The 13,555-nt window shown below is 40.4% G+C and overlaps 1 protein-coding gene across 2 annotated transcripts in view; it reads left to right on the top strand.

Annotated features, from left to right (window-relative positions):
- Positions 1 to 13,555, top strand: part of LOC308412638 (receptor-type tyrosine-protein phosphatase N2-like) — a 228,846-nt gene that overhangs the window by 183,714 nt on the left and 31,577 nt on the right. For both annotated transcript variants that reach the window (XM_080907154.1, XM_080907155.1), the window contains 2 exons: positions 6,916 to 7,063; positions 9,012 to 9,085. In XM_080907154.1, coding sequence (XP_080763280.1) covers positions 6,916 to 7,063; positions 9,012 to 9,085 — 222 coding nt within the window. The remainder of the gene's footprint in view (positions 1 to 6,915; positions 7,064 to 9,011; positions 9,086 to 13,555) is intronic.

Here is a 13,555-nt window from a genome sequence, read left to right as displayed (position 1 = left end):
ATAACGAACAAAATGAGATTGTTGCAACTTATTTCTGTAAGTTGCTCTTAAAATAATAACCTTATGTTAGGCTATCGTCAAAATGTTCAATTAAATTAATTCTAGGAACCAACACTGCAGCTCCTGTGCCAAGTGAAAATGACGTCAGTGGCCCAAATAAGATGTCTAATATTGATCGTTCAGAGAAAACAATGAAAACTTCAGTCGGATTCAGTTGGATTATCAAAGTAGGTTAATTTCCCCGAGAAGGAGTTTACAAAATAATATTTAGAGTAAATTTCTGTTCTGTTCTAATTATTCTATTAATAGGATGTTTTTTATCTTCCATTTTTATCATCTTGCCTCCCACTTGGTTTACCATTTTAACCAGTCTTTTAAACTCAAACTACTACAAACTACACACACACACACACACACACACACACACACACACACACACACACACACACACACACACACACACACACACACACACACACACACAGACTTTTATCCTCTTGTATCTCTCTCTCTCTCATCTTTCTTCTTGTCTTTTTTTTTGTTTTTGCACATCTCATTACACCCACAGTTTCTATAAGCAGTCTTATTTCCCTCTTCAATACAGCAGATGAAAATCTCTATTGAACCTTGGTCGCTTTCTGCCAAGCGCCATCATAATTGCGATACATACCTACTCACTTCAACAACCCACCACCCACGGCACCACCACCTCCTCATCCCAACTCCCCCACCCTGCCTCCACCTCTCTCTCCGTGCAATATGAGGCTGCCGGCAAGATGTGAAAGAGCGGCCTTTTTGATGTGTTCAATAGGCACAAAGATACTAATTACCCCAGAGAGTTGCACCAGAGTTGTGTTCAGGAGAGATGACTCCCTCTGCAGCCCTTTGCTGCTGCAGAGTGTCTCTGTTGTTTTACACAAGCGTACAGCCAAGCTAAAACGTTTGGCAAACGCACCCACAGTATATAATGCATGCATATAAAAAGCTTAGGTCACATACAGATGAAAATAGATTTGAGTTTTGACAACAAGGTCTGAACTTCTGCAGGTATGTTTACTTTATCTCCGTGAGATGAATCCATATCTGCAGAGGTGTCACCGCTGGAGAGTGGCATGAAATAAAGTGTTTGTCAAGCATTCAGTCAGTGTGTGGGCCACAGTCTGGTCAGGATGATTGCTGAAATTGTTAAATCATAGCAACAAATGTATAAAACGATGAGAGGGAACCAAGGAGACAGACTAAGTGACTCTAATGTGTCTATGATGATTAATTTTGTGTAGGTGATGGAGATGAATGCAAATTTTAAAAGCCTCTTCAGAGCAAATTCAAAAAGTGTAAGTGGACTTTTTCATCACAACATTTCATACATATAATATGGTGCCTTTTCTTTTTAGAACAAGAGACCCTCATCCCCATAAAATTAATTTAAACCTTTAAATTGTTAAATTCTAAATTCACTAATAACAATTTTCCTTTTCCAAAAGAAGTCTATAAGGAGTCAAAAAGTATTATTGTTTTTAACCCAATCTTAAAATCAGGAAGGAAAACAGAGGATATTTGATGACTTGGATAAAAATCATTACCTACTCTTCAACAAATGAATGTGTCCTGAGGGAGAGGTGATAGGTTGGTGGGTTTAAATGAGCAACAGTAGACTATGGGGTGCCTGTTATGAAATCATTTTTAGACCAAACATGGTGGGAAAAAAATATGTTAAAGAAATCTTCCCATTCAAAGTCTGAAGCATTAAACTGATGAATGTAGACAAGTAAGACTGCAGTTTTTAGGTGATATGCCAATGCCATGTTGTCGAACTGTGATTTGCAAAGTTTACACTCTAACTTTTGGACATGTATACCAATAAAATCCTTGGTCAGCATCTGTGATCTAGTGTCAGTTAGAAGCTGCCTTAGGTTAAGTAGGTCCAAAGTTTTGGGGGAATTTTCTGGTTTGGTGCTCCTGCTACCAAAATACACCATGATGTTGCTCTTTCTTCTTCTAAAAGTAACACCAGGGATGTTCCAGACAAAGAGAATTGGGCTAAGTCAGACCATACTGACTAAACACTCTAATTCCTCTAATTACAAGCAATGGTTTTACTCAGATGCAGTTGGGATTAGGAAATAATTGCACTTGCTTTAGTTGAGCGATTAGTTATGACGTAGATTTTTGATAACCAATTCATTTCAGTTTTATTTATATGTTACCGAATCACAACAGCAGTCGCCTCAAGGTGCTTTGTATATTTATAAATATATATGAAGATATAAAACTTACACCCGCTGAATTAATATGTATACGTACACATACAGGAACAACTCTGGGTTTTTGCAGTATTTTGTGATACCAGCAATACTGTCAGAATAATGATAGAAGCATCCTCTGCTACATCCAGAACGGTGGATTTTCAAAGATCACGATGTTTTATTCATCTAACAAATGTATGCAGTCAGATATGCTTTTACTGTGCCCATTTAATAATGGTTGCTGTTTAGTCGTTGGAGTATAAACATAAAATGTAACTCAAATGGACTCCTTTTAATTGCATCTATGCTGTTTAATAATAGTAAACCTTTCCCAGTGGACTGGGTTTATTAGGAGCCTTCTGTGTAGACGAGAAGTTGATGTCTCATTTAACTTGAAGTCCATGTTGTTGTTTCCACTGAGGAAATAAAACCGATAGGACACTGAGGATTCTGGTAGTTTGTAAGTCACAGCGTGCTCATCAACACGGGCCGTGATAATGTTGGTTTTTAGTTAATGTTAGCAGGCTGTGAGCTTTTTCAGTTATGTCATTTCCTTTTAATCCACTTCAGTTTTGGCCTGAGAGAGAAAAGAGCAGAGAGATTGAAAACAGAGAGAGCAGATGTATCGTATTACACAGACTGGCCTGGAAGTGTGCTTCAGCACCTTGGACAGCTCCACGGTCTCAGTGAAACAAACTGTAGCTCTGAGTTGTCCAAGCTGACTCCATCTAATAATACCAGTGTCATGTAGAAAAAAATTATTTTTTCAAAATGTCAGGAAATCAAGGAAGGAACATGATAGTTTTAAACCAGCCCGCTACTCTTTGAAACCGAAAGGTCAGATTGTTTTCTCAACCCAAGTTCTCCGGGTGGAGAAAAGTTCAAAAAGCAAAAAGCCACTTACCAATTTTCTTAACCGTTTTTTTCTTCATGCCCCTCCCATCTTTCATTCTTCTTCTTTGTTTTTTTACCGTTTACCCAATTTTCCTGCTTTTTCATCCACGCAGCTTTTTATTGCATATTCTTCTTACCCTATTGCCTTTTTTTGTGTTTACTCTTCATCCTTTTCCACTGCTTTCCCAATTCTGTTCTGCCTTTTTCTTGTCCACCATTTTGAAAAGTGCCTACTTGTGACTTCTCATACTTTTGTTTTGCAGTGACAACTGTATAAAAAAAAAACAATAACAAAAGAAAACAAATCACAGTTAGCTCATTTGAATTTCACACCATGATGTGGGACCTGAGTAGCAAATTTGATGGCAACAAACCTGGGTTACAGTCGGTATGTTTCGGGAAAAGTTGAGTCGTTCGGTGAACCGTCACAGCAGGAGATCAAATCCATTACTAAGCAAGACAAGTTTGGCTCTGCTTTGAAAAAGTAAATATTTATATCTAATGCCCAGCCATGCACTCAAGTGAGGCAACTGTTGAGTGATTAATAAAAATCACCAGCTTCAAAGAAAGGAATAACGTGACTGCTCGTGAGCTGCAGTGCCCCTCCTCTCCACCAGCCCTCCCACCTCCCTACAAAAATTAATTGCCTCTCGTAAACCCCTGGCAAATTCCATGTCATCATCCACCCACTGATTTTAATTTGAGGCGAAACAGCTTTCACCATCTTATCTACGTTAATGTATTACTTGGTCCCATGTGACTGGGACCGAGATCCCCCCCCCTGCCCCCAACACCTCCCCCCACATCCTCTCTGCTTGTGTCTTAAGAGGATTAGGCGACTCTATATATAAAGCACATTATCTTGTCGTTTGTTGCTGGCCAAGTAAGTGTTATAGATTATGCTGCAGCGGAGGCCTCCGTCGAGATTAGCCATGCTGGGAATCTGTTGTGGTTTTCGTAGCTCACCATCAGGCCAGCTGGGATGTGATCTGTAGAGTTGATAGGTCACAGGGCAATAGCTGGAGGATGAATGTGCGTCGGGAAATGGATGTTAAATCACTCTAATGTGGTCTGCCGAGGAGGAGGAAGAAGCATTCAGCTGCGGAGAAGTTAGCCTCGTGTCAGGATGATGTCAGCTTTTAACTAAAAATAAGATAGCTGCCTCTGTGTGAAAGATGGATGAAAAAAAAAAAAGATGGATGTCGATGGATTGGTTATGATGCATTATGTGTTTGTGTTGAGTTCACAAATGGGAAGATTGTTGCCTGAATTGTTGCAAAATACTTAGAGCATGAAATTTCATTAGTTCTTAATTGGACCCTCAGCATTAATTGTATCTGCAAATAGACTTAAGTTTTAAAGTTACTTACTTGTTGAAGTGGCACCTTGTTCTAAAATGTATATAATGCAACATCGATCCATCTTTTCTTGTCCTCATGAAAGCTTTGGAAGCCTTTTTGTACTTCCTACACCGATGCAGAATGCATCAGATATAAAGAAGACTCTTTTAAGACATTTAGATTAGCTCTTAAAAGCCTCATCACTGGCGCTGATAGCACCTTATGTAAGATGTTTGTTCCAGTATGACACCATTAGTGCAGGAAGAAGGTGCTGTTCCACAAGGAGAAAAAAAATCTCTGTAACAAATCTCTTATTCTTGGTTTTAACAGCTAAATTTACGAGTTCAGCTACATTTTCAAAGTAAAAGTGCAGATTCTGCAGATGGTCAGTGTGAAGCTAACCTCCAGTCAAAAATAATTCATCATCGGCACAGAAACTGTTATTACCGTTAAATAAATATAGTCAGGTAATATGTATTCTGCTCTAACATGAAGTGGAGCATAAAATAGAAATGCTGAAGTAGAGCACAGGTCCCCTGAAATTGCACTCGAAGTGGCTTCGATAAATGTGTTTTCCACAACTGGATACCCTTCCCTGCTGAGTAACAGTATCCCACAGTGATTTCTTTCCACCCACTTCCCCTTTCTTTTCACTCTCTTTCGATCCAAAATGGCTGCTGCATTACGTCAACCTCCCTATGCGACCAGCTTTCATGCTCCCATTTCCTACAGGTGCTTAGGTGGCGCGTCAGAGCCACAATGGCGGCTCGAGCAGAGTCTTATTGCGTAGCGGGTTTTATTGAGCACCTTTGGTAGCTGTAAGCCCCCCCCCCCCCCCCCCTCCCCTCTGCAGTAAGGGGATTATTCAGTCTTTGGCCGACACATGGTGATCTCAGCACCTCCTGATTGGATTGCAATAATCCCTTTACACAGCCACAAAACCCTATTACTCTGGCATTAGAGAAGGAGAGAGAGGGGCAGGGGGTAGAGGGCAGTTGGGGGGAGGCATCAGATTTGGACTCTGTGTGTGTGTCTTCTGTAGGACTGTGTGTCTTTCTGCACCCTAAGTTATATACGTGCTTTCTATGTGCATGTGTATATTCTGTCATTTTGTGTGTGTATTTGAGTGTTTGCTTAGTGTGTGTATCTTGTTGCCTGCGTATGTTTCTTTTGTGTCTTTGCAGTATGTGGGTGAACTATTTTTTGTACATGTGACCTTACGAAAACCTTTATGTGTGGTTTCTACTTCAGATGTGTGTATGTGCATTTTCTTTGTGTGCCTTTTGATGGATCGGGCCTCCCGCTGTTGATAAGCGGCTGCGTGCAGGTGGAGGGTCGCAGCTTGTGACCTCCTGTTACATCATTGCTGCTTTTAGCAGCTCTGAGACAAATTTAATAAAGAGCTGATACTACAAGGAAAGTCTGTGTGTTTCAGTAGGGTTGTGTGTATGTGCGTGTGAATGCAGTGTCATGTGTAAAGCCTGCTGTTCAACAGTGAGTATTTTGAGCTCACTTAATGAAACTAACAAGCCTCAACACTTAGACGTTAGCCATTGGAGTAGGCATGTGTTTGTATGTTAAAAATCATATACGTGCATTTCATCTGGACAGTTCTCCATTTTCTTCCGCCGCGCGGACATCTGCTCAGGTCGACTTCCATTTTTAACAAACTCCTCTCATTTTAGCAGAAAGCCATTAGGCCTTTTTTGGAAGCTAATTCTGATTAAGATCAGTCCCATTTGTAACTGCCACCATAAATCACCGCTGGTACCATTTAAAGAACCACACCAGCTCATTCCGTTGCCTCATCCATTAAAAAACGAGCCTACCGTCCATATTTTCCGAGCACGGGCTGCTCATTTTCAAAGCTGCTTAAAAAACAAAGCATCACTGTTCACCATCAGATACCATTACCATGGCTTTGCCAAGTGTTATGGTTTTATGCCAAAATAATTTGTAGGCAGTTGATCAAAGTCAGTGAATTAATTAATAGGTAATAGGTAATGGCATACACTGCTAAAGATAGGTGTGTCTTATAAAGTGAAATAGCAATATGCATTTTGGCACTAATACTTTGGTTTAATGGCACCACTAGATAATTATTTGCTTTCATTTGAATGTTCCTGGAGAAAAAACTCACAACGTTTAATAAAGATTAGAAAAATGTAGCTTCTAAAATAGAGGATCGTAATTGGTTTAGTTCAGATGGTTGTCATCCTGAACCAGAAATTTTAAGGATTGCCTTTAAAAGAATCAGAATTTTAAGGCATGACCATATTGAGCCAAAGCACAATAAAAACAATTGCAATCAAAGATTATTAAAAGAAGGGAAACCCTATAATGAATACACCGCAGCAAGTTTCATGTATATAAATCTGTCTCTGATGGGAAAGTATAAGCCTGACTCACCTACTCTATTGACTCTTTTCCTCCAGTCCTACATGGAAGATCACCTGAAGAATAAGGATCGCCTGGAGAAGGAGTGGGAGGCACTGTGTGCGTACCAAGCTGAACCCAACGCGTGCACCATCGGCCTCAAGGATGGCAACGCGAAGAAGAACCGCTCCGCTGCTGTTGTAGCATGTAAACAATGACTTTCTCTTATTCTTTCCGTTCTTGCCACTGTGTCTTAAAGGTAGTAGTAGTGTACAATGTACAAGTAGATTTTATAGGAGACTTTAATTAATTTATTGACAAAGTGTGAACGATTGCCTTTAGTATCAACAAAATTGGATAATACCGTGTTTTAGTTTCTCTAACATGTTTAAAACCTAAAAGGTGTTGCAGTTCTGTTGGCAGAGACACAAAAAGAAAAGACTGCATTACTGGTGGAGCACAAAAGCCATCAGTTCTGAGTGGAACCAAAATTCGGCTGTTACACCTCCTGATGTCAGTCGTCCAAACATGGTGGCATTACTCTCAGCACCTCTCAACAACACTCCCCTTATATTCTGAGCTCAGCCTGTATTATCAGAAACCTGGAGCAGATGCAGCTAGCAGAAGGGTTGTAAATTAGTTTTCTATTAAAGCTCTCCTGCACCGACCTCATCAATGATTAAAATTTCTAAGCTTCTGTGGAAATAGCCCATCTAAAAAAGTGCTGTCCCATTCTCTCCACCAGGCCGAGGCTTAATGAAATCCAGGTTGTCAGCAGGGAAAGCAGTTTGTCAGGAATAAATTGTGCTTCCTATTTGAAGCACCACTGGCTTCTTCAAGAAAAAAAAAAATTCTGAACTGTTTTGCCGATCACCGGAGGCTTCGGAGGAGTGCTCGCAAGAGTAGAATGCACAAACTCGGAAAGTTTGTCCCTCTTAAAAATTCACAGGATCCCAGATGATTATGGCAGATTCTCTCAAGGCTAAACGAAGCTCCTCAGTTTTAATTTAGTTCTAGAAATCACTAAATGGATGATCTGCCTACCTCACAACAAACACATTTTCCTATGCAACTCAAATTAACCAGTGTTTGGCCAGTTACCTCAATGGAAAGACCTTTTTTGTTTATTTTTTATAGCTCCATAATTCTTGATACAATTTCAGCCTCATTGTGTTAAATATGATCAAAAAGTTCTGTCTCTACCTATAAAAAATAAAAAATACCCTAATTTTCCCTTCAAGGTCATCTTCTCGTGCACTTCTGGACTCTGTTCAGTGGGGCTGTTATATAGCTAGAGCAGAGGTGTTGAACTCCAGTCCTCGAGAGCTGGTGTCCTGAAACTTCTGCATGTGTCCCTGCTGCAACACACCTGAATAAAATTTGTAGGGTATCAGCAAGACTTCACTGCATGGTGGCAACCCCCAACTCTACTCAAGTAAATTTAAATAAAAGTGTAAGTTTAATTTAAAAAAGTACTTCTAAAACTACATGTTCATTCACTCTTGAGCTGCTGTAACATAAATCAAATGGCTGAATTGCCACCTCAGCATGCAGTCAAGTTCTATAGACTCTTGCTAATGACCTACTAATTTTATTTAGGTGTGTTGCAGCAGGGACACATGTAAAAGTTTCAGGACACCGGCCCTCGAGGACTGGAGTTTGAAAGCTGTGAGCAAGACATCGACTGAATTTTCTAAAGTCGCAGCCATGCCGACAGCATGCGAGAGTATAATCGTAAGAGGTAGAGCAGCCAAATATATTAATGTGTTTATTTTGCTCACAGCTCTTAATACAAAGGCAACAGTGCACAGCAGAGTTTCAAAACTTTTGTCTCATGAGTGTGAAGTGTTATGTGAATTTGTTAGAGGTGCCCTACAGACACACAGAGAAAGTTAATAATCAATTAATAAAATCTCTGAGGAAAAGTAAAGAAGAGATTTTCTTAAACAAGTCAACTAGTTTCCTTCTGAGCTCAAAGTAACCTTGTCAAAGCAGAAGGGAATCCACGCTTCATGACATGTTGGCATTGTTACTTATAATCCAGCTTTCTTAACACGTATACAGAGAGAGCCCTCATTATAATGCATATAGCATGACCAAAGAACACTTACACTGCAAAGACGAAATATGCTGAATTCTTCCATTTTTGTTTCAGATGATCACTCCAGAATCACCTTGAAGGTGGAGAGCAGCCAAGGCAACTCTGATTACATCAATGCCAGCGCGATCGTAAGTACCTCCTCTGCATTCTAACTCGGTGCTTCACGCCGCTGCTATGCTAGGCTGCCACAGCCCCCACGGGGCTTCACAGAAACAAAGGCAGCCTACCGTTGTCCAATATAAATTTTGATGCAATGCTTGCTTAGTTTCGGTGGCAGCCTCTCACAATATGTATGTTCTGCACCATGAATATTAATGATTGTTATACAGCAAACACCCCAGGTGAGTATTTGCTCTGGGGAGGTGTGGGAAAGGACATGCGTGAGGCTCTCGATTCACTTCTCATTTGTGGAAACAAAATTGATCCGGAGGGTCCTGGGAAACTATTGTTTGTGACCTTGGGTTATGCTAATTTGACACTACTTTGTGTTTACTATTACAGTGTGTCTGCCTTACTGGGGTCTTTTTCTTTTTGGCACGGTACAGATTTAAACAGCCTGTAGGAAGGAAAGGGGTAAGAAAGAGCCATATGAATTCAGTAAGTGAGTGTATCAATTTGGAAACCAGTGTTGAGTAGTAGGTTTACATTTCCCTTGAGGCAGATACAGTGGTATTCCATTAAAAGCAACAGAAACGCTATGCATTTCAAATCTGGGCGTTACACCAGAACGTGGCTCCGTGTGTGTGCGATTGTGTGTGCGCAGGCGAGAGCATGTGAGAGAAGGAATCAAAACTATACAGGAACAAAAGAGCAACCTTGTCTAATGTTGCAGGCACACAAACGAAGCAACACACGTACCCACATACTCGCTAAAAACACGCAGTGCACCATGCTGAAACCAAAAAGAACACACAACCTAAAAAACTAACAAGCATGCATGAACAGCTGCACATGTAATGTACCTACACACACACACACTGCAACATTAAAAAACATCCATTCCAATGGTGTCCATGCAAGGTGCTTGTCTTTCCATCGAGAGTAACTGAAGCACCGTGACACAATTGTATGGTGTTGTCCCGAAAAAATAAAATGCTGCACATTCACACCAAAGCAATTATCTGTATGTTAGAGTAGCTGTTTTCTACCAACTGTCGAATGTAAGGTTGATCCATGTGTTCTGATTCGACATCATTTACATGAATTTACATGATTAAATTAGGTGAGTAGTAATGGGGTTTGAATTGGCTCTGCTATGAGCAAGTTTATTGCATAATGCAGCCGTTGGTCAGCCTGGTTTCAATGCCTTGTGACTTTTCTTCCTTAACTTTAATGTGGAGGATCAAGGATTACCATTTTACATGATGCAGTTTAGACATATAAGGTCGCTAAACTCACTTTTTTTTTTTAGCTCTTTGAGTCTGGAACAACTACAAGTTACGCTAACATGGCAATTCACTAATTAAGCAACAAAAGCTGAACATTTAATTCTGTCTTTTTACAAGTTTGAACTATATCATTGCCATCGTATGTTTTAAAAGAAAAGCAGGAGGATCACAAACTTCTTAGGAACGTTTTTATTGGTTATCCTGTATTTGTTAATCAGAGTTTTACAAATGCTTTGTGTGGCCTAAAGTCCAACGCACACACATAATCAGTCACTCAGTTGCACAAAGTTACTCAGAAACACGATCAATCACTCAGTTCCTCCTTTAACACACAAACACCGTTAGTCTAAAACAGACTCAATAGTTTCCTTGCAGACTCAATCAAACGCACACACTTTCTAAGACATAATCAATCACTCACGTATTACTCAGACACACACACACACGCTTATTTTGGTGCATGTCGTGTGCAGATAACACTGACTTTAAATCAGCCTCACAGTGTTTATTGGCAGTCCGGTTGAAGTTTTTGATTAAGGTTTTAAAAGAGTTGCACTGAAGAAAATTAAAGCAAATATTGCATTTTGTTTCCACTCTCGTTCGACATCACAGTGTGTTAATGCATCAGGGTGTAGCACAGGCTGTCCGTCCTGAAACGTTACCCAGCAAACAGTGCTGCCAATTTCACTGAAAAGAGCTTTTGCGTGTCCAAATGACCTCAGTTAAAAGAAATAACCCAGGAAAAACCAAGGATCTAACACTATATGACAAACTACAACAGGAAACACAAGTTCCCAATGCAAGTTTGCTTGTTATCTTAAAGTGTGGTCACACTTTACCACCAACGTAGATTAGCTTCACCTGTGATAAATAAAATATTTTCAATTTATGGTTCAGCGGGAAGTCTACACCGTGACCTACAACGTAGCCGCAGACCCCTCTGAACCCTTCAACAGAAGTCTAAGTCAGGCGTTATGGGACTGGACTGCAGTATACTCAACTACCAGCCAAACTCACTGACAAGACAGCTTGCTTGTTGGTATTCTTCAAAATGTAAAGTAAAGAGAAAAAGTGGTTTAAAAAAAAGAGCAGGATCAAAGATTTTGACTTGTTATGAACACAAGTCATGACAGAAGTTTTAAAAAGGATCTGCGCATGATGAGTTTTGTCTCAGTGATAGAAGCGTTATGATTATCGTTTCCTAAAATAGACTCACAATTACAACTAATTCACATAGCTGGCAGCCAGCATTTTAACCCCAACACACAGACACACACCAACACACACACAGAGGTGTCAGATTGTAGTAACATCATCAGACTAGTCAGACTCCTTCCTTCCACAGAAAAGACAAAAACCCAATAACAAGGATAATTACACACGTCACATCCTACACTTTTTTTCCCTCATTAACAGGAGTGTGTGTGAAAGACAGAAAGACAGTTGTCCTTTCGCAATGTCACTAATGGTGGGGTTTAATTCTGGATACACTTTGCGATGTCAGGAAGCATTGTGTCTCCGCAAAGAAAGGGAGGGTGGAGAAAGAAATAAAACGACAGATGTCAAGAGTAGAGAGCCCTCCTGGTGCGTCTTTCCTTCTCTGCTCATCTTTTCATCTTTATAGTGACTCTGCATTTTCTCCCAGCCTGCTGTATCTTCCCCTACCGTTTTCATCTTCATCCATCACAAGGTTTCAAACTTTACAATCTCTTTTCTGCCTTACCCGACCCTTTTCTTATAATTTCCCAGATCTTACCACTCTGAATCTTCCAGTTTCTTCTGTGGTTTTTCTAAACCAGGCTCTGTATAGGCAAGGGGAATATTAGTGCTTCATTGCAGTCGCGGATCTGAGTGAAATTCTGAAAACCTCTTATGTGACTGGAAGTGTCATGAATCGCTGTGTGGCAGGCAAGCAGGAGTGGTGGACCCAAAATGCAGAACTCAGACACGGAAGTGAAACTTAAGGCGCAGCTTTATTGCTGGGAAAAACCTCGTACAAACTAAACTCACCAAAAGAAAACCAAAAGTCAGATCAGAGGAACCAAGGACTGAAACACTGGAAAGAAACACTAAACTGGAGCAGGAGACCAAACACTAGGAACATAGAAGCAGAACACACAGCTAGTTGAGGGTACGACGCGACACCGAGTAGGGGAAGACACAGACACTAAATACAAGAGGTGAACGGAGCAAAGAGGAAACAGCTGGGAGACACGGCTGACGTTGATTACACTGACGAGACAGGGAGAGCACAAAGCTGAACGCACTGACAAAGGACACAGACCTACAAAATAAGACAGGAAGCACACGCCAGACAGAGACAGACTCGTAAACAGGCATAATGACGTCATGGACAAACAGAGGGACATACGGGCAGAGAAGACCAAGCACAGGCAACCTAAACCAAACATAATCATCATCGTCATCAACTAAAGAATCAGAATATAATTGTAATCAAAACAGTATCACCAGAGAATAACCAATCCATAATGCAAAAATAAACCAAAACATAAGAAACTCAAAATGCTGGGTCGACCCGACCCAGGACCGTGACAGGAAGGCAATAGATTTTAGCTTCTGATGCTTCTAAGACACTCATATTGTGTAACGCTTAGTTCTGCTTACTGGGTAGAAATGTCTCTCGCAGACCTGACATAAATATTCAGGTACATGGACAATCAAATTAAATGTTTTCTGTCATTTTGCTACAAGTCCAGCACTGATGTTAAATAATAACCTCGAGAAAAAAACTAAAAGAAATATATGTAAATGACTGTCCACATATTTTCTTGGCCTTGAAAAGTGCACTTCTGCCTCCAGCTATTTTTTGTCCGTGATGCAGTTCTCGCCGTTTTAATGAGCAAAACTCGCTGCCACCGTGTCGCCTTTTCTCTCTTTAGGTAAAATTATTTTAAGTTCATTAGAAGTGCATTATTGTTTGGCATTCATAAAAGGAACAGAGGGCCATTAAAGACAATTTGGTGTGCGGAAAAACCCCATAAATTATCTGTCTTCCCTCTGTAATTGCTTCCAGCTAAATTGGTCAGCCAATTATTACATTTACTATACAATTTGCATGGTAATTGGCAGGGTTGTCACTCACTTGCTCGCGAATTCAGCTCACGTTCATCTCCTGTCTTTTGCTCTCGACGCCTCCGCCACCCTTCTGGAATTTTCATTAAGTTAAGGAAGAAGTCTGAGCTACTCTGC

Source organism: Rhamphochromis sp. 'chilingali' (genome assembly GCF_963969265.1).
Source record: "Rhamphochromis sp. 'chilingali' genome assembly, chromosome: 16".
NCBI lineage: Eukaryota > Metazoa > Chordata > Actinopteri > Cichliformes > Cichlidae > Rhamphochromis > Rhamphochromis sp. 'chilingali'.
The sequence above is the reverse complement of the archived record's forward strand: the minus strand, read 5'-3'. Positions and strand labels throughout refer to the sequence as shown.